Source organism: Anticarsia gemmatalis, chromosome 15 (assembly GCF_050436995.1).
Source record: "Anticarsia gemmatalis isolate Benzon Research Colony breed Stoneville strain chromosome 15, ilAntGemm2 primary, whole genome shotgun sequence".
Taxonomy (NCBI): Eukaryota; Metazoa; Arthropoda; class Insecta; order Lepidoptera; family Erebidae; genus Anticarsia; species Anticarsia gemmatalis.
In genome coordinates this window covers 2386359-2407716 of record NC_134759.1, presented here as the reverse complement: position 1 = coordinate 2407716, position 21358 = coordinate 2386359, and the positions used below count along the sequence as shown (strand labels likewise).

General features: G+C 33.3%; 2 protein-coding genes across 2 annotated transcripts in view; one reads left to right on the top strand and one right to left on the bottom strand.

Annotated features, from left to right (window-relative positions):
* The window catches only part of LOC142978757 (uncharacterized), a 180216-nt gene that overhangs the window by 5607 nt on the left and 153251 nt on the right, over positions 1-21358 (bottom strand). The window contains exons 2-5 of the mRNA XM_076123315.1: positions 19506-19601; positions 17913-18265; positions 10883-11102; positions 4847-5021 (exon numbers count right to left, since the gene is read on the bottom strand). Coding sequence (XP_075979430.1) covers positions 4847-5021; positions 10883-11102; positions 17913-18265; positions 19506-19563 — 806 coding nt within the window. The 5' untranslated portion in view covers positions 19564-19601. The remainder of the gene's footprint in view (positions 1-4846; positions 5022-10882; positions 11103-17912; positions 18266-19505; positions 19602-21358) is intronic.
* Positions 1-21358, top strand: part of LOC142978755 (uncharacterized) — a 331498-nt gene that overhangs the window by 217429 nt on the left and 92711 nt on the right. The gene's annotated exons all lie outside the window — the stretch shown is intronic.

The following is a 21358-nucleotide window of genomic DNA, read 5'->3' as shown; positions in this document are numbered from 1 at the left end:
TACACTTCATAAATTGACAACCAGGCTCAGAACAAATACTCGTGCTCATCACACAATGATTTATCCCGGGTGGGATTCGAACCTACCACCCGCGGCGCTACGGTTGTTGCGGCGAGGTGACCACTTAAACCAAACCAAACGTGCAGTTTTTCACAAAGGTTGGTAAAACAGTTTTAAAGAAAAACATTTTACGCCTGAGCCGGTCAAGCATTTTCTCTTCATATCATTAAAACTCTTAATTGCATTATTAGTATTAATACTTAAGTTCTCAGTTCGTGCTAATATAATAAATGCGAAAGTTTGTGAGAATGGATGTATGTGTGTATGTTTTTTACGTCATTCACGAAAAAAATTCTACAAATTGGTTACACTGATAACTTATAATCTGGATTACAATGCTTTTCACCTCAGGAAATCTTTTCACGTGGCTAAGTCTCAGACAGAGGCTTGCAGTAAATTTCCATAAAGCCGTATAAAACTACTCAGAGTGGAATGGTAGGTGAAAAATCTTTTTTGTTTGAAGGCTGCTAACAATGTCTGTAACACAATACTAGCAATTTTGCCAACTCTTCCAGGTTAAGCTTAAAGGCTTGTGTCAGGAGTGTGTTCACGTCGATAGTGCAAAAACCTTCGAATATTTACCCATTGCGCTGTACCAATTACAATTGCAAAACGATCTCAGTTACTTTGTTTTGTTAAATATACAAATAAATACACAAAATTACGCATTTTTCCCACAAGAATGGATAGAGATCAAAAAACACCACTTGTTACGAGCCTTACAAAACTTCCCTCGCCTTAATCACATCCATACATCTTGTAGTTTGTTTGTTTGTCGTATGGTTACTGGTCAACCTAGTGTCAAAGTTGTTCAAGCCTAAAGGCCTTTGACGTAGCTTAACGACTGTTATCTTAGTAGACAACCGTGACCGACTTTTTACGTGCCCTCCGAAGCACGGAAACGACCAGTTCAAATACCATTATGCAGTTACCAATGGTTGCTTAACCCACGGATCGTTTACCGACCGGTGAGCGCAACTGGCTATGGGCGCCATCTTGTAGTCATCATGTAGTACCAATTTTTATAATATATTATATTCGTTTGAGAAAAACTTTCACTTGTTTTATCGGTGAATTTTAAGATCGTGGGTGAACTTACAAATGGTCTTCTCAGTAATTCTTATGCCTAACATCCCTTTCATTTTTTTTAAGAAATGTCTTGATTTAAATGTTTCTTGATAGTCAAGTAAGTCAACTGTATTATTCAGCATGTTAGTTGTTTATATTATCACGACTCATATGCCTTCGCTAATACAAAGACCATTCTAAGTAGTTAAACTGAAGTAGGTTCTATCGGCAAATAACCATTAGTTTTATGCTTATAGAGTCTGCATTGTAACTAGTTCAAAGCAGTGTAATAGCAACGGATGCCGTCTTGCGGTTACTGTGTCGTAGAATTTAATGACATACGCTACAGTTATTAATAATGAATACTTAGAAAGGGAATTACAAATAAACATATTCGTTTTCTTACCCTTGGAGTAAGTAATAGAGACCGACAAAAGAGCCCGATAATTTTCTGAAGACCTTGACAAATTATCCCTTGCAATGATACGCTAAACTACAAGAAAGTTGAAAATTTTTCTTCAGATATACAAAATACTGCGGCTAAAAAACATTTTCCGATATCCTAATTCTATATATCTGTGTTGATAATTCGAATCTGCTTTGTGGACAGTAGGAATAACGTGAAATTACACGAATTATACAATTCTGATAGGTTTAAACTGCGTAATACTTTCATCTAAACAACACTTTATTTTTCCGCGAGATCAGTGCGCAAAATCTGGGCAGTAATTAGTTTGATTTACATTTAAATGATAAGCTTTTTTTACAGTTTACAGTTAAGTTTTTACTACAGTCTGCTAGTCTACATTTTTCAAATCCCATTTGGAAGTATTGTCAATATAATTATTAAATCACTCCCATTTTCTTCAACCTCAAAACTCAGACCAAACAGAATATATTTCCGGTAAGTTCAAAAGAAAATATATTAGAATATTCATAAGAAAGGCTCTATTAGCTGTTGTCATCTGTCCTGCTTTTTCAGGGGTGTCTGTTTAAAATTTCATAAATGTCTGAGTTGAGTCGAACTTTCAACGTGGGTGTGATGTTGTATACTTGTATATTTATAAGCAATCCGGTCCCCTTCCCCCTTTTCCTACGTAGTGTACCGATAGTATATAAGGATTTCTTTTTTGTAATTTTTGTTTGTGGTTTAAATTTGGGTCAGCTATATTTATAAGAACAACGTTTCACACAAATAAGTTTCTTTTTCTTTAATTAATGCATTTGTTATTCATTTTTTACTGAAGAGTTTTGGTTTCGTATCATTGAAGATACACCGCTTATCCTTAATTGGACTGCTTCCGTGGGGCAGTGGCTAAGGTCGCCACGCCGCTACCATTGCGTCGGGAGGTCGTGGGTTCGATTCCCACACGGAACAATTTATTTGTGCGATCCAGAAATATTTGTTTTGGGTTATTGTATGGTATTTGTATGTTTGTAGAAGTCCCCGCGACACAATAGCAATTCTTAGTGCGGGAGGTGTCTTTTTAAAAAGAAAGAAAATATATGGTATCTAAACTATTGAATATTTCAAAAAGCATATATTATTATCTTAATTTTGATTTAGACATTTGTAATTCTAATGTTATACAACAAAATAGATCTCAAAGGTTCTTTTACTAAACAAAAAACAAAAGAAACAAACAAAATCAAATTCTTTTCGTCTAGAATTTCAATCAAACGACTTCATTTGATCATACTTCAAATAGATCTCGAATATTTGAAATTAAAGGACGTCATTAAAAACGACGATAATGGTTCAATAGATGTAGTGAACCCACGCTTTTAATGTTACACTGAGGGTCGTGAGTTTGAGGTACAATTTTTCATTTAATATGTAATTTGATAATTATTTTAGCTAGTGCGTATATTATAGTCTGATTTTATACACTCGTTAATTATACTGTATCGATTTTTATTAAAATATTTGGACATCTAAAATGACATAAAATCTAGTTCTTTAAAAATACGCTAGGGATATTGATCAAGTTTTCATTTTCAATTTGAAACCATTTAAGAAATGTACATAAGTTGACTACCAGTCAAATCAGCTACTCTCTATGATATGACAAAAACACATTTTTGTATAGAAATACAGTGTAGTGACGTCACAGATTCTATTTTCGTTGGTATGAAATGAGTGCTTAATAAAATGTTTCAGTGTATAATATTCAAATTTCAATATTATTTGGAGTCGAGTATCGAAAGCTTAACATTTAAAATGTCTGCCAAAATAGTTCCTACGACGCATGCTAGAGGCGCTGATCAAATTTTCGTGCAAAATTTATCGATAGCTAGTCGGTAGTCGGTAGTCGATAGTAGTAGAAAATCGAGCTACTGGTTCATAGACAAAAAAACAGAATTTATTTTGAAATCGGTACAAAGCCAGGCGCTAAGGCAGGTTTTTTGGTGCGGGACAGTTTGTAGGCATAAAGTCTAATGTACTATTTTATTATATATCAAGAGTTTGTAAATATTAGGTCCTTACTACTAAAGTTGGTGGGCTTCGTGAAAATTAAGATTTCTAAAGGACCTTTTCTGAAATATGAATTAAGAAAATGGTATATTTTTTAGGTTGATCTTTCGTCTTGGGGATATTTGTGATAGAATTTAAAATATGCAAGACTTACACCTAACGGCTACGTCTAATTTTTTTGGTCTTTAATTAATTATTCCGAGCGTGAGGTCTACTTGTTTTGTTTTTTTCTGTGGGCAAAAAAGCATGTAATTCGTAATATTTTGACTTTTCTTTCTTAATATTTATAAGGCATATGAACAGAATAAACATCAACATTTGCAATAATTTCCGTAGTTGGTACAAGGGTGTATGCTTATGCCAATTATTTATTATCGACTGACCTAATATTACAATTTATATGTTCAAGTGGTTTTGTAAGATGGAATTAACTAGCTTTAACCCTATTTAATAAAATTATTACGAATTTTGACGTTCTAGTACTACAAATATATTGTACACGTGCCCTTATTTACTGCAATTAAATAACCCCTTAACAAAATAAGTCTAACCAACTTCAAATAAATCCAGTAATCATACCCCTCTTGTCCAAAAATAGCTTGATACTTATAATAAAATCTCATTCAGTTTTATCACTGCTAAAGTAAATATTTTCCCAAGTAAAAGTTTCCCACACTGGGACAATTTGATATTATAACATATCGATCGTGTGTCATTGCCCCTTCAAATAGTGATTTATTTGCACTGGACTTGAGTGCGTTGATATTAAGAAAGTTATTAGTATTTGAATTAATTGCATATACTAAATTATTATTATGAGTAATATTTACGTGGCCCAAAATGGATTGAGGTTGTTAATTTTCGTCTAAAAGTTAATCTCTTAGAAATAGTCAATTGATATTGATTGTATATAGAGTGATATGAAAAACTATTTCTAGACGAATGAAATACTGGAAATGTGAAAAACTTGGCTTTTATGTAAATTTACTTGCCAAAAAAACTGAGGAATTCTCTTCTATCGCGGGGACTTTAACAAGCATACTAACAACGAATGCAAAGTACGACCAGTCCTGACACTACTATTAGTGAATCAATAAAACATTTGTGCCGTGTGGGAGTCGAACCTCATAACGCACTGGCAGTGTCGTGGAGACCGCTTCAACCACAGCATAACAAATATATAATATAATAATAGTAGAGTATATTAATTATGTTAATAGATAGTAGAGTGAGTAGTCATACCTGATTCCTCCTCTGGTAGTATCAGCATTGAGGGCTCGACCCTCATGGAGCCACGTGAGCAGCGCCGGCGTCTCTACGTAACGAGCTCTACATAGTAAAGCTAGAGTCGACTCCGCTTCGTAGAATTTCTCTAGGAGAGGAGCGCCGGCTTCGTCGACCACCCATACTTGGGGTGCTGTGGACAAAAAGAGAACTTTAATTTTACTACATATAAATATCTTAAAACTATACTATCATCTGCTTAAAACTATACTATTCCAACGGGTTTGCTTCTACTAATGTATAAGCTCATTCATTGTATGGTTATTGGTCAACCTAGTGACAGAGTTTATCAAGCCTTTGACTTGGTTTAACTACAGATATCTTAATTGACAAAAGCCAGAAATGCCTTTTACATGCCCGATATATCACGGAGACTCCCAGTTCAAATACCACAATGCGGCGGCCACCCATCTGTAGAATGTCCGCGCTAATACTGCGATAGCTGACCTTTTACTGAATAGGGGCGCAATTAGCTATGATATTCACCTATAAACAGATACATTGTGCTTACCACACATATATTAGGTCTAGCAATCAGGTATGTTTCTCCTCACTATTGCTTTACAATTGCCAAATTTTTCTATCACTATTTTTTATAATAATATAAATGTTCAAGTAGTACACCAAGAGTCAGACAAAATATTTTTTAGCGATTCTATATTCTCAGTATTTCAATTCGCGTATATTAAATTTCCAACCGTAACATCTAAATTCACTTGCCAGTAATCCTGTTCACATAAGCGTAACATTTACTTACTCCTAACACACTTATTTAGTTGAGACAACTCATTAAAACTTGCGTGTTCCATTGAACAGCGTAACTTTTGCTCAGTGTGCACCGTGCCTTATGAATAAGTAGAATTAGCTTTTCATAGAAAATGTTTTGTTATGATAATAAGGGATTGTGTTTTCTTTGTAAACTATCAGGTTTTTAACGTTTAGTATATAATATAGTGGTAATTGGGTCAGATTTGCTTTATTAATAAAAAAATCTTCATAATAATATAATAAGTGAATTTAGAGAGGGATTTTTCTGTTGGACTAAACTACTAAAAGCAACTGTAAAATTATATTCATACGATATAAAAACTAAGCAAAATAAACTTAGTTTATTAATTTTACAAAATAAATATCCAAAAAAACACGAAATTAATTATTCTACTGTCTATAAAAATAACGTTCCTAATTTCTCAACAAAAAAATATATTTACACATCAAAAACCCTTATTTTTACTTACTACATTTCAAATCTTCCAATTTATTACCAGAATATTCAAAACATAAACTACCGAGACTACAAAATGTACGAAAATCCACTTTGACCGAAAGTAGGCTTACATCGTAACCTCTGAAATACCATCGAATCCTAAACATTAATAATGCCTGAATATCGATTACATTACAGTACAGTATCTTTAAGGAACCTTCGATGCTAAAGGTCAACTCTCTAGATAATATCTTGGATACCAGAAGGTGACCTTTGGAAAGCAGTGTGTATTAATACAGGTTTCAGATTAAGATTGAAATCACTCTTAGATATGAGTTCTCTATCAATAATACTATAAGACTTAAATTGCTCTTAATGATACTAATTTTGAAATCACCAAACTTTTTAGATTGATACTCATCTCATAAAAAGAAGAAAGACGTCTTGAATTATATTTTTATCCCTAATTTCAAATACCTCTAGTTTAGTCTAAAATGGTGAACGAGTTGTATGTTGATTTTAAGTCTAAGACAGCACTACTAGGATCCCGGAAATCACTGTAAGGCATTCATTACGCCTTGTACCAGAAACCTTGTGATAGATCTTATAAAATAAATATTATAAAGAAAATAAAAAAGGCTTTTAAGTGCGATCTCAGACGTAAACTAGACTTATAAATACAAGACTAGGACTTTACAGGTCAGACTGATTGATCTCTACATACATTTTTACTTTAGCTTGCTTCATTTATATACAAAGTAGGTTAAACCTAGCTTTCAGGGTCAGGATCGACTTATGTCGAAATTATACTGTTTTCTGTATATGTTTTCAGACAAAAATATGTAAGTCTTGATTTTGGCTAGCAACTGACAATCTTTTCTGAGAATTTTAAGTCTAATACTGAGAGGGGATTATGTGGTACAACTTTGTATATGACAAACAATTGTAGCACGATTCTCTACCACTATCGACTATCGTCTACTAACAAGCTATCGAAAAATGTACCAAAGTCTGATCAACGCCTCTAGCGGGCGTCGTAGGAACGAATTTTACCGTCAATTTCTCAATACTAGACAGCACTGTAGTAAGCCCAGCAACTTCAATAAATTCAGCTACCTTCAATTTTATACTTAATTACGTTACATCCAGTTTCAAAATTCGTGCCTTTTTTTCAACTTGCTAGTTATTTATTTTATGATATCCTGTAGCTTTTTGTTTAAAGTATTACAGGCCCACGGCAGAACATGGGTCTTATTTAAATACAGCACACACCTCCCTATTAATTCTCTTTCACCTGAACAATATTTCAGGAGCCAACAAATAATTACATTTGAACGTTCACCCCGTACTCCCACATCAGTTCAGTCATTTGTTACTGTCCAAAAAATGTGCTCGCGCTAAAATTTCAATACTTTTTTATGCAAATAATCTTGCTCACCAGACCGACTAGGTCCGCTCAAGACAGTACTCGTAAAATTGATTCATTGTTCCATTAATCATGTAAAAATAATATGTTTAGTGGATTTTGTTTTAGGTTGAATTTTATGCTTCAATGTTTTGAAACAATATTTTGTTGTTTTTTTCATAATGTTGTCATCATTTGATGCGCAATTTTTTCTCGATACTCGGTACTAACTATTAATTTTAATTTGACATTTAAAATGTACCGAACAGATTGGTTCTATCATTCGATCGTCAAGGTTTTTTTTATATAAACCAGTAGCCCGACGCTCTACTTGTATCGAGAATAGCTGTTAAAAAAAAATGTATGAATATCTGATCAGCAGATACTTGATGGTTTCTATTATAAATAAACAAGCTACTTGATCAGTAGTATGCGCTTCTATTGAATGGCGTGTGCGCAAATTTTTAATATCAAGCTTTCGATAATTGATAGAAACGAATGCGGAAAACCGCTACAAGCGTGAATGATTCTTTTGTTTTGCATTGACATACCCAGTTTTCTAAAGTGCTATTATGAATATAATAATATTAATTAATAAATCTTCAGAATCCAACTGAACCTCGTTTGGTTGCGTCGTTTTATTTTAAAAGATATTGACCTCAAAAACCTAAAATAATAATAATATACGTAGCTTATCAAAATATACCAAATATATTACATCGCTATACAAAAACATTAATAATCTCCTCACAAATAACGAAACCGACATTGAAAGGAGTAAGGCACAAGATTATAAATTTCATTAAAGTGGTAAAGTTAATTTGTTTTTAGGGTGTTCGTGTATAAACATGAGCCTATTTGTGCCAACATCAAAGGTTATGTTACAAGCAAACGTGGTTATAACATCTTATTGAATACAGCCTATTACTACAGTAAAAAGAAATGGAGGAATAGAACAAGAAATTAAAATTTGTTAAGAATTTTAGGCTTTAGGAATTTAATGTAAAATGTAAAGGGTAAAGTCATGGATTTATTTAATTTGAAGAAAAATAATCCTTTGATATTCCATAAATACAAGGCATATGCACAAATACAAGGCATAAAATATACAAGTGTACGCAGGAAACGCCACCTGATGCAATCCTTACGATTTTCCCTTGCTTCATTCATATCTTCCACTCCTGTCTACAAAGTCTCTTAACGTGATTTTTTAGAGCTTTGGCCTAAAGTATACCAGTCTGATCACATACAAATACAGGACTTTAAGTATGCCCTCTTTATCATTATCAATGCCAGATATCATGTGAAAGGGGATGCTAACTTTGTGATGTCAATACGAAAAAATAAAACAAAAAATATATCGGTCAGCATTATGACATGCAAGTAGGCACCATTAACCTACTCTACCAAACCTTCATAAGTAGTTATTTTCATTTACTTCTTAAAAGGTACGCTATAAAACACAACCATCCATTAAAACGAAACATTCTTTGAACTTCCCATAACCAATCAAAAACAACACACTACTACGAGATTTTGCATTTCCCAAGAGACCTTTAAAAAGGGTATAGTTGACCTTTAGAACAGATATAAGCGTACGGGCAAAAAGACTGCCGAGGGACCAAGTGAGATCCATTATTTATGAGCATGTTCTACAAATGACAGGGGCACGGGCCTGATTAGTTTTATAATTGGCTTTCACATACATACATTTATAATCTCACCTTGTGTCCATAAAGATTAACGGAATTCACCGAAATTGTTAATAGGTACTCATGGAGACATTAATTTGGTGCTTCAAGAGGCAGTTTATGTGAATCTTCTAGGTATTTACTTTTACAAAGTCCCAGAAACCACTTGAACCAAATTACAATACTATTAAGAATGATTTATAGGAGAGATTTTTTTCCGGACATAGCGGGATGACCTGAACGCGTTCCTGGATGAATGGCCTAATGCAAAAATTGACCGAGGGTACTGGATATTCAAGGGAAAAGCTAAAGGCTTAAAAAATAAAAAAAAATGATCTAATATCGTTTATGTAACATGTGTTTTCGCAATCTTTATGTGAAATATCATGAAGATACAGTGGCTTAGCTGTAACAGTGTTTCAGACCAGCAGACTTTTACATTTATAATATAAGTATCTCTTCCAAATTCGTTATAAACCCCGACGTGATAAAAAACATCTAAAAGAACTGTTTCAACAACCATCTTGTATTTACAACCAATCTTTTTTTATCCTACATTGGCCAGAATTACAAAAGTCAACCGGCTTCTTACTTAACCTGAGTCCATTAATATCTTATTAACGCCCTAATGTACTGTAGAAGTTTTTGCCCTGAATCTTTTATTACACGACTTCGCTTCGAGGTTACCTCAAGAATAAAACGGAAAACCGAAGGTTTCTGTAGATTTTCTTTTTTCGGCTTCATCTTCATTAATCTTGTGTTACATAACAATTTTTTTGTCGAAATTAACTTTCACCAAATTTATACTATCATATTTCTTTACTCATTTAATGTTATAGATGTAAAAGTCTGTCTGTTTGTCTGTTTGTCTGTCTGACTGTCAGTCTATCGAACTGGTTGTCTGTTACGCTTTCATAATTAAACAACTGAACCGTTTTTGATGATATCTTTTATAAAGATAGGCTTGAGGTTAATCAAAGGGACTACTTTCTTTCTAAAGTAAATTTCTAAGCGGCTACGGCAGAGGATGAAACTTTATAAGCAAACGGAACTGCGCCAGTCAATAAGTATGCTATAGGTATAATAAGAGGTCTATCTTTTTTGCAGACCTGCTAAAGAAGAAAATATTCTTCTCATAAATGAGAATGTATCATTCGCCAGTACTTTGCGTAAAAGCCGATTACCTAAGTGAAAGAAACAGGTATTATGTTTGTACCTGAAAGCTAGCCCTTATTACTTAATGTAATACCTCTTATAGTATGGGTAGTACTAAGCCTGTACGAAATTACTTTTATGAGTATACTTGACCAGTACTTTAGGATTCAGGGTTTAGGTTAAAAGATAAATAGGAATTGAGTTTTGTTGAATTTTTTTGGCTTGTTAATGGATAGAGGATTGTTAATTACAATCGCTCCTGAAGTAAGAGCTCATTATATGTTTCAAATTTGCTGAGTTTCATAAAATAAAACGATTGGTCTGTTTTGACAACAAAGAAAAGAAACAATCTCTCATCTAAATACCTACTTGTCGTGGATTATTGGATATTATAAGAGACATCATTTTTTTGAGACGGAAACCTGATAAGGTATTTGTTGCCAGGTAGTTGTTAGAGGTTTTCTCTGTAATGACCATACGTGATAAAGAAATTGCTTAAAATAATCAATCAATGTCAACAATAAAAGCATACTTACTATTAACATGCAGATAAGTCCTGCTGACTCGAGGCGGGTGTGTGGATATCTGGCATTCGTAGACCCCTTCATCATCAGGCTTCACGTCCCTGATGAGCAGTCTCCAGTTCCCAGGGTACCTCCTGGCGACAGTCACTCGGTTGTCCGCCGCGTAGGTTATTGCACCCACTGTGAGCAGTTCTGGCATCTCGTCTTTGCCTCTACGACGGACCCAGGATACCTGTAGAAAGAAAGGGAATTGTGACTACTGATTGTGCTATGGTTAACTATTTGAGTCTGGGCTAATTCTTTTTTTGGTAAACATAATTTTGAACTAGGATTAAAGGTTAATCAGAAATAAAACAGAGGCCGGCGTCGACTGTGTTTTATTTTATGCTACTGAAGATATTATCCCGCGAAGAACCTTTTGTCGTTGTCAGCTTTTGCCAAAAAAATATCGATTCACAATTTTCAGGGTGCCAAATCCGGTTTTTGTCTAAATAATAAAGCCGTCGCAATTATTATTTCGTGTATTCTTGTCACATTCTGATATCTATATGATGGAATTATTTTTTGGCAACGGTCAGTCATCTAAGACTAGACCTTGATAACGATGTTTATCTTTACTAATAGTCCAATTTATACAATGACTTCTTCAAAGTTGTTTACTTTCTGTTGTTTCTAAGTATTAATCTCCGCTTACATTCCAAATCGATCTTTTCAATATTGATAAATGAAGACCTCTAAGCGATCTGACACAATCTTAATTGTTAATATCGGAGCCGCACATGTATAAATCTAAATTAGTAACGCTGTCTAGAAGCTCTTGAATGTTAATTAAGTCTAGTAATTTATAGTAATGAGTTCTGTTCTATGTTGTACACGACCGCAAGATAAATGTTTGTTCCTAATATCGTAATTATTTGTTCGATACCAATGTTTGATCAAATGTTTGTTTTGGTGCAGTGATTTGGCCGATTGAAATGATTACATGTAGAGATATTATTACCTCATCTGTACCGTGATTCTCTACAGTCGGTACTATAGAATATCGAGAGTTTGACATTTAAAATGTACTGTGAAGATACTCGTAGTTCCTTCGGCGTCCGTTAGTGGCGCTGATCATAATTTCATACAACATTTCTCAATAGCTAGCCGGTTGTCGTTAGTCGATACTTGAAGGAATTTGTGCAATATAACTATTTATATTAGGTAAGCAAATTTTTATTTACTTCTCAAAAACATAAATTACCTATGCTATTCAAGTTTGGAAATCCTTTTAATAAGATCATAATAATATGTGTATTGCCTGCTGTAACTCTATCGTCTCTAAAAATATAACTTCTTAATAAATATGTTTTTAAAAACCCATTATACATTTCTTTGTATTCAAGGACATAGACCACTTGTCTTTGAAACCCTACATCAACAAATCAACACCCTTTTTCAGCTGTTATAATGACTGTCAAAAAAATTAGACCAAAACTCCAAAGTCGAATAAACCATTACAGAACACTCCCTAAGCAATTTCAATAACACAAAACTTTTAACGACTCCATCTAGATATAACCTCTAGCTTCAATAGGAGATAAAGACCTAAAATAGGTGCTAATTACCCGAAAGTTTTCACGCAAAATATTCTGATGAAATTCGACAATGTCATGGTGAACATTAGCAGGGATTTAACGATGCTACAACAGTGATGGGCCGCTCTTAATGGTTTAAATACCTGAAGCGAGCCAGCAGAAATGCTTGATAAGAATCTAAGTAGGTTAATGATTTTTAGGATTAGTGAAATTGTTTTCGCAGCATTTGGTTGATGGATTCAAATGGTCTGTGGTATAATTTTGAATAATTTGGTAATTTATCTGGACTATATGCTGATGTTTATTTCTAATAGTTTATAACAGCCACTAGATTTGTCTGCCAGAGTAAAATTATATTTCGTTCATTTAAATTTCTTTATATCTAAATATTTTAAAAACGCTGACATCATCCCTTTTGTTTCAAATGAAGTCGATTTTATTAAACTTAAAACTTTTTTTACTTGCTGAATGACAGAAAATTTTGACGCGTCCCTTCGAAGTGAAACACATGAAATATAATAAAATATTTTGCTAACCTATCTATAGTTTGATAAAAGTACGATACGATGGGTTAAAAAGTTGATGAACAGGAGTTTCCTCCAGAACAAGGGAGTGGCTTTCAATTTATCTTCAAAATATTTCCACAAAAATATATTTTGAAACATATTCATTTTTATTACACACAAGTTAGTTTAGTTTCACACTGATTAACGTAAACACCGAACACTGCAATGTTTAGTCAATTTAATTGATTAGCGCAAATATTGACTTTGATACAAACAAGTTGTTTGATTGATTTCGTAGCTAACTTCTAATTGCTTTATTATCTATCAATCATGTTCGTAATTATTGGGTGTTGAACTTGAAATTTATACAATTTGGGGAGTCAAAGTGTTTTTGATCGGCATTTTGGACACAAAAATTTTGTTCTGCTGCAAAATATTCTGTATGCCATGCTTCCAAAATTTTAAATAAGTTGACAAATTATTCTAATGAAATACGACAGAGGCGCTGATAAGTTTTCCATACAAACTAAAAACAATTTTCGATTATTGCCATTTGTCAAAAGTGGTAAATTGTTCCGCGATTCGAAGGCCTAAAGTTATATTAAACAAAAAAGCCTTAGATATTTTTTTCTTCGTCTTTATTTCGCTCTTTACAGTAGGCACTTCTCAATCGGACAGGAATTGTTCATAAAAATAATTCAATAAGAGGCTTCGACATTGAATAATACTAACCTCGAAATACTTCCAAAAACTTGACCTATATATAATTTGTTAATACATTTTTATTTAAATTACAAAGTCCTACTTTCCTAGTTACATTAGTTCTCATTTACGCTTATTGTTATCTTAGTCACGCTCCTTACTTTGGAAGAACAGGGAAAATTAATTTAGGTCTGGTGCTAACAGTAAATTTACAATATTATTTTTTTGGGTCTCTTGATTGCTAGTGAACAAAAAGGCTGGAGACTTTGTGAATTGAATACTAGGTAGGTCTTAAGACGACGTATTTTTTGAAAAACTACAGAAAAAGAGTGATTAACTTCAAGACAGATCAGCCAGACTTTATATAGATGAGAAAAAATGAATAAATAACCTAATGAAATCAACTTGACTGCATAACTTTGATAGAAACAGCAGGGACAAGAAGCATCTTGGTGAAACCGATGGTTTGAGAGATCTGATCATCATGGCTTAGCCTTTGTTCCAAACTATGTTGGAGTTGGCTTCCAGTCTCACCGGATGCAGCTGAGTTCCAGTGTTTTACATGGAGCGACTGCCTATCTGACCTCCACAACCCAGGTACCTGGGTTATATCAAGATACCCTTCGGTAAGACTGGCTGTCAGACTTTCAAGCTTCTGACTACTGTTATCGACTGTCAAAGATCTTCGAAATTTGCATTCCCAACAGAAACATGGAGTTGACCGCCTTGGCCACTACCATTAAAAAGCTTCTTGTGCAAGCGCCTAATAAAATCCACTTTAATACAACCACACAAAAGTCCAATATTAACCAAGAAGACAGTTATTTGAAACAACTTCTCACTACAATATCCTTTATCGAATACCTGCAACCGCAATACCAAGACGTTTTGAAATAAAACATCCACAAAGCACCCGTAATGGTAGCATTGTTTCAACCCAAGTATCTGCAATCTCGTTTATATCGCGGTAAACAAAGGTATTCCAGACACAGAAGGTATTTACCGTTAGTTTTGTAAGATCATTGGTACAATTGTTGCAATAAACTTATATTTAACTGGTCTTGAGAATACTAAGAAAGTTGTGTTGAATATCTGATTATGTTACCGGCATTTTCTAGTAAAATAAAGAGAATAATCAAACTGCTATGGTATATTGTCATCTCAATGGGTTCTTAACTACCGAATTTTAATAAAAGATCTCCACCTAGAGCAAGTGTGTTAATAAACTCATATGATTAGTGTTTTTCATAATAAGCTGGAATTAGTAACATTTAATTGGCATTGAAGCCTAAATAAACTTTAAACGATATTTAAATACCATAGAGCCGATTCTTAGGTTAATGGGTTCGAACAAAATATTGACGACATTTCCGTATAATTTCTGCGAATAGAACGGCCAAATGATTCCTCGAAAAATAAACCCCAAATTAAACATGACTACTATTAAACATTTACGTTCAACTTTAACACCTCATCTCCATTAACGTTGTATCTCGAGGGACCAAACAATAAATATCGAATATCCTAAAAGCTTGATACATGGGCATAATCACCTTCATATTTTAAACTAAGGATAATTTTCTCGTATAAATTTAAGTCGCGATTAATAATCCCATCTAATAGGTCTCAGGAGTCCTACTTGAGACACAATGGCTGTAACAATTCCTATAATTACGGCTAGATGGCAGCACCGACAATGAAAGCTTCTGCCATTTACAAATTTTAAGCCGTTCGCGTCCCGATCGCTCCATTAATCGGCAAATGAATGGAAACTTCTGCCGGTTTGATTGAGTGAAGGAATTTTGCGGGAGTGATTGTATCTTAATGTCTTCGCCACTTAGTTAGACAGTGACTGGTTTGAATTGAAAAGGTTTGTGAAACAATCTGGATAGTTTTGTGAATGGTTCTCGTCAATATAATTTACTACCGACGTGATTTCTCAGTATTGTTGTTTGTCAACTAAAATATCTTGGAAAAAAACTCGATATTAGGTAGTTATAGGAAATTTAAATTTAGAAATTTAGTTATAATTCCTTGAGTTTTTACTAAAGAAGAGAGAAGAGAGAACTTATTAAGGCACACTGTAAAACACAAAAATGGATAAAAAAAATATAATGATAAGGTAATAGTGATTTTTATGTTTATTTTTACATCATTTGTAAAGTTAAGGAAGTACCGTACACAATTTGGGAAGATGATTTATTTTATTTTCCTCATTTAGATAATAATGATCAAATTAAAATAAGGAAGTTCATAACTTCCATTTTATATTATTATTTTATTTCTCAGGAAAATTATTTGAAGTTCTATGATGGATTGCTATTATAGAAGCCTGGTATGTGCCAAACGCGGTTTTCCTCATATTTCCAACAAAATATTTCTTATTTTCTATTAAAAACTTAAAATGTATGATGATTTCTTGCATGCTTAGGAGAGTTCCTTATAGTTTTTAATCCGAAATTGACCAGCGTTATAGACATAAGGTCTTACCCTGATTCGGAGAGGAGGTCCTTTGCAGAGTAGTGGAGCTGTAATGGGTATTGTTTTTTATCTTAAATAATAAACCTAACATATCAAGAAAAAATATGTTACACGAGGTTACCTTGAGTTATGAATTTTGTTTTTCAGAAATTAATTTTAATAAGGCATTGAAATTCTGACTGGGTATAAATTTGATTTTTATTTCAAACTAAATTAGATTTGCATTTTTAGAGTAGATTATTCAGTTTATATTTTATGCCATAAGAAGATTTTCTTTATATTGAAATTAAAATTAAAGACCCGCACTTTGCCAGCATAGTGGATTAAAGGCATAAACTCTCCATAGGAAGAAGACCCTTCATAAAAAAAATAGTTATTAAACTATTACACTAAATGCATTTCCACATCAAATATTTTCCAAGGCTATTGTCATTTATGCCGAAACGTCGAACAATTCAAGGTCAAATGCATATTCGCATTATTTTCCGGAACGAGGTAAGCAACACAAAAGGTATTGAAAAGTAAGAATATTTATAAGCTGTATTTTATTTATTGTACATCTATAGGCCTCAGTTGCTTGAAATAAAGAAATAAATAAACAATTAAATATATAAAATAAAAAAAGAAAATGTTTTTTTTCTGATTCCTGGTTTTAATTCCTACGAGACGACAACTTCGAATATTATAGACCTAACTATATTTCCTTACAAAATAGGACATTAATACCAGGGTTAAGTTTATTCAAGGGCATATTAAAGTCTTTATTAAAAGAAGTTTAATGGGTAATCTTTTTATTTGCCAACGCTGCTGCCCGTAGTCATTAGTTGTACACTATAAAAACTGAACTAAAGATGTTTTATATTTCTAAAAGGATTCGCAAGAAAAATGTTCTGCATTTTTTACTTTAATAGTCTGCTATAAAATATTTGCACTATGTAAAGAAGTAATGATAGAGTTTGTTTTTGTTCTGAATTAAATTCTATTTATGTTATAATTGAAAACTAGTTCAAGTGAAAAATATATAGTCATGATAATATATCAAAGATTTTTTTTTCATCTCTTCTCTTTTTTCTCTCATCTTTTAAGCGATCTTATCTGAGAATCATAAAAGTATTAGATTGTGACTTTTCAGTCTACGGTGACGAAATACGCTTATTATCATGTCATTGTGTAACTTTTGTATACTTTATACACTAAATTACAAATGTGTAAGTAAACAATTATAATTACCTAGGCGAAATCCCGCCATATGGTAATTTTTAACTACTTTCCTTACATTATTTTTAAATTTAAAAGGTTAATAAAGGCTTAAGCCTTTTAGCTAAAATTTAAACAGTCGCCCACTGAAATGATCTGAAGCCTGAGATAATAAAAGGTAAAGGTCTAATTTCAGAGCATCAAGTTAAATGTCAGATAACCTATCTGCTATTTTTGGTGACAGTAAGAACTATTTCGGCAGCACATTTTAAATGTCAAACTCTCGATACTCGACTATAGAGAATTGCGCTACAAGTAATGTACTCATATATTAGGTCGGGGTAAAAGTTTTTTCGTATTATAGTATGTATGAACTTTAAAAAAAATCTCTTTGGCTTCAAGAATCACAAATGAGTACACGGTTCATTAGGTTTCTTTCAGCGAGCTCGTGGGGTACCCAAATATCGAGTTTTTTTGTGTAGAGAAAAGATTTTATTACAAGTTCATACATACTATAATGCGAAAAGACTTTTTCCCCGTCCTAATATTTAGGCCGCTATAACTTTTTATTCTACTCACCGTTTTATCCTGCAGTAGACTGATCCTACAATTCAAATGTGCATCTTCTCCCAACTGCACAGTAATCTTCGTGATATTCCCATCGGCATCTTCAAAACTTGGCCCATATTTCCTATCGTGGTCAAAGTACGTGTTTTTGACTGACACTACATGTGGCACCATGTCTACTTTCGGGGGGGTTTTACCCGAACCCTCGGGTTCTTGCGAGGGTTGTGGTACTTTGAAGGACTTGGTGCTGTCTATGGTGGAGTTCCCGAGTCGCAGCATTACAGGCGCGGGAACGATGCCAGTGCTGAGTGCGTAAAATGTAGTGACTGTAGGAGTTTCTTCTGTTGATGGTGTTGGCGGGTTTTCTGAGGAAGAAAATAATCCGATTAATATATAATTCTGTAGCTTCATTCTCCATTACTATCGACTACCGACAACCGGCTAGTCATCGAGAAATTTTGTATGAAAATCTGGTCAGCACCTCTGACGGGCGTCGTAGTAACTATTTTGGCAGTACATTCTGAATGACAAAATTTCGATACTCGATGGTACTGACTGCACAGAATTGCGCTACTGTACCGATCTCTCAACAACGAAATATTAAGTTCTGTACCGAAATATGCATTGAATACATCGTTTAAAAGTAGTGTTTAAAAGAATAGAAAATCTCAACACATACTTGGTTTATATGGTCCGTTCAAAACTCAATCAGTTAAGTAGTAGGAAAGTAAATGACATAGCCAATTCTTATACATAAAATCGGCAAACAGCTATGTAAACTGCTAAACATTTGGTTGACATTTTATAGACACATTTTAGGCCATTTAGCTTAGGTATTCACAATATAAAGTCACAAAACCTCCATTAAAACTTCATATTTAAATACCTAAAACCTGTTTGTAATCTCTGAATTACATTTAGAAAGGTTTCTAGCAGATGGATTGACGTAACATTAGTAAGTAACCAAATCACGTTTTATTCAAACCCGCCCCTTCATTGATCTGTCAGTGTCCTTTTGTTTCACAGATCTATTACAATTATACCAGAGGAATACTAAACGTAGGCCTTTATTTTACTCAATCGTGCAGTAAAATGTTTACCCTCTGTAGGTCAAAAGTCTGAAACTAAGCTTGGAATATTTTAAGTTGACATTTTGTCTTGACCTTCATTTGTCTTAGTATGTTAAGAGATTTGCGACAAATAATATTATTAGTATGTCATTGACTTATGCAATGCAGTTTTCGATCTTATCTTCAAAGGTAACAAATTCATGTTGAATAAACTACGTATAAGTATATTTTTCTTAAGTTATATTATTTTAAAACAACATTTATTTTAAAATTCCCAGAGAAAACTCAAGTCGATTTCAAATTAAAACAGTAATAATTCAAGTCTTAACTTATTGTTTTTTTTACTAAGAAAAATATTATTTAGCGTTACACAGGCACTTAACCTGTATTTCTGTGTAAAAATACAGGCTAAATGTCTGTTTCTCTGCGTAAAAAATGCTGAATGCGTGTTTTTCAGTGATGTAATGACTGGCCCATGTAATCTGCTTGAAGAAAATAGAATAGCATATATATAATTATATGTTATATAATTTACCTGTAGTAAATTGACACACGACTATCTGAGTGAGGAAGAAAACGCTGGCACTCCACATAGCGCCTCGACGCTCCGCCCCCCGCAGGGCTTCATAATCTGAAACAACACGACCAATTAGTACAGGCTATGATTTATTACTACTAGTAGTATAAAGAGACTAATTTTGCTGGATTTGTAAAGTGGGACAAAATCTGTATGATTCAGAAATAGTTTTTTTTGTTGTGTATTAAATCACATCTTTTGTTTGTGTATTAAAACTCATTATATTTTCGGCCTAGTTGGCTAACGGCAAAATCAAAACGATGATGTTTTAATCCTATGATAAAGTGAGAAGACTAGACTATATCACAAAAATAATTAATTGTAAACATGAACTAAACACAACAGTCTTTTAAATCATCCAACAACGATTTCTCCGAAAAAAAAACGATGAAAAATAAAAGGAGTAAAATTTTAAAAGAACTTGTTTCAAAACATGATAATCCACTCCGATTAAAACTACCAACACATTTTACCCAAAGGTACATAGATTCCATCATTATTTCAAAAAAGTAACTTTCAAACAGACTTTTCCGAAAACATAACTTTTTACTGTCTTTGGACATAGCTTTCGCAATTAAAAGTTTTAGAAAGTAGTCACCGCGTTTTTGTCTACGGTTTTTAGAGTTCCGTAATCAAAAGTTAAAATCCAGACCCAATTACTAAGACTCCGTGCGCCCGTTAGTTCGTGTGTCTTTCACCGGGTTGAATTACACGAACTGTGCATGCTAGGTAGTTGAAATTTTTCCAAATGATATATTTCTAATATTAACCGCATTTTTTATTCATTTTTGGATCGTTACTGTTCCACTGGGCAAGGGAACTCCTCCCAAATAGGGGGGTGGTTAGGCCCAGAATTCACCACTCCACTCAAGGAGTATGTGAAACAAAATGTTATGTGGTTACATACATAGGTATGGCTAAAAGTAAAATGATGGTTTCCATACAACAAACATGATTCACTATTTAAGAGAAATTGCTACAGAACCCGTCCAGCCCGAATCAGACTCGCACTTGTCCGGATTTTTTATTTCACCTAGCGATTTCCTAAGGCAAAGTTGTGGGCGAAAATATAACGCAAATAATGGTCTACCTGGGATAGAACCGGGGATAAATATTGACGGAAATACAAGTTTAATTAGAGTTTCTGGTTACGTAGAAGTTTTTGTGTACTAGATTATATTTTTTGTACTTTTGGGTTGTTATTTTCTGTTACTTTCCCTGAACCTAACAGATTTTTTTTGTAGAAATGTCTGTGTCTGTAGATTATGTTACGTATATTTTTAGTACGTGATTACATTGGGATATGGAGTATTCGTTTGCTGTTAATTCATTATTATATTTCCAATGAGATGAGATGTATACTTCTACACTCATTATAGTACGGATTTTAAGAGTTTTTAAATGTCATAACAATTTCTTACCCGCTCGTTTCACATACAAAGTTTAATCCTTATTTAATTTCGGCTACTTAGAGGTCAAAATTAAACAAAAGCACTTTTGTTTAATCACGAACTTTTAAGTATCTACTTGCCTCCTTTCAATAGTTTAAGTGATTTAACCGTGAAAGCGTTACTAGTACCAATATTAGGTATGCGAAATATACATGATATTAGTAGAAAAGCAATTCTTATGAAATAATTACATCCTACAGTCCACACTATACCAGCCACGTACTAACTTTAAATTAAAACAAAAAAAACCTTTCCAAATGCAACACAAATTCTCAAAATCTCATCAGAGACGCTAAATACAAGGCTACCTGTACCTACAGCTATTTTAATTAAAGTCGGTCACTCAAAAAATTTAAATTA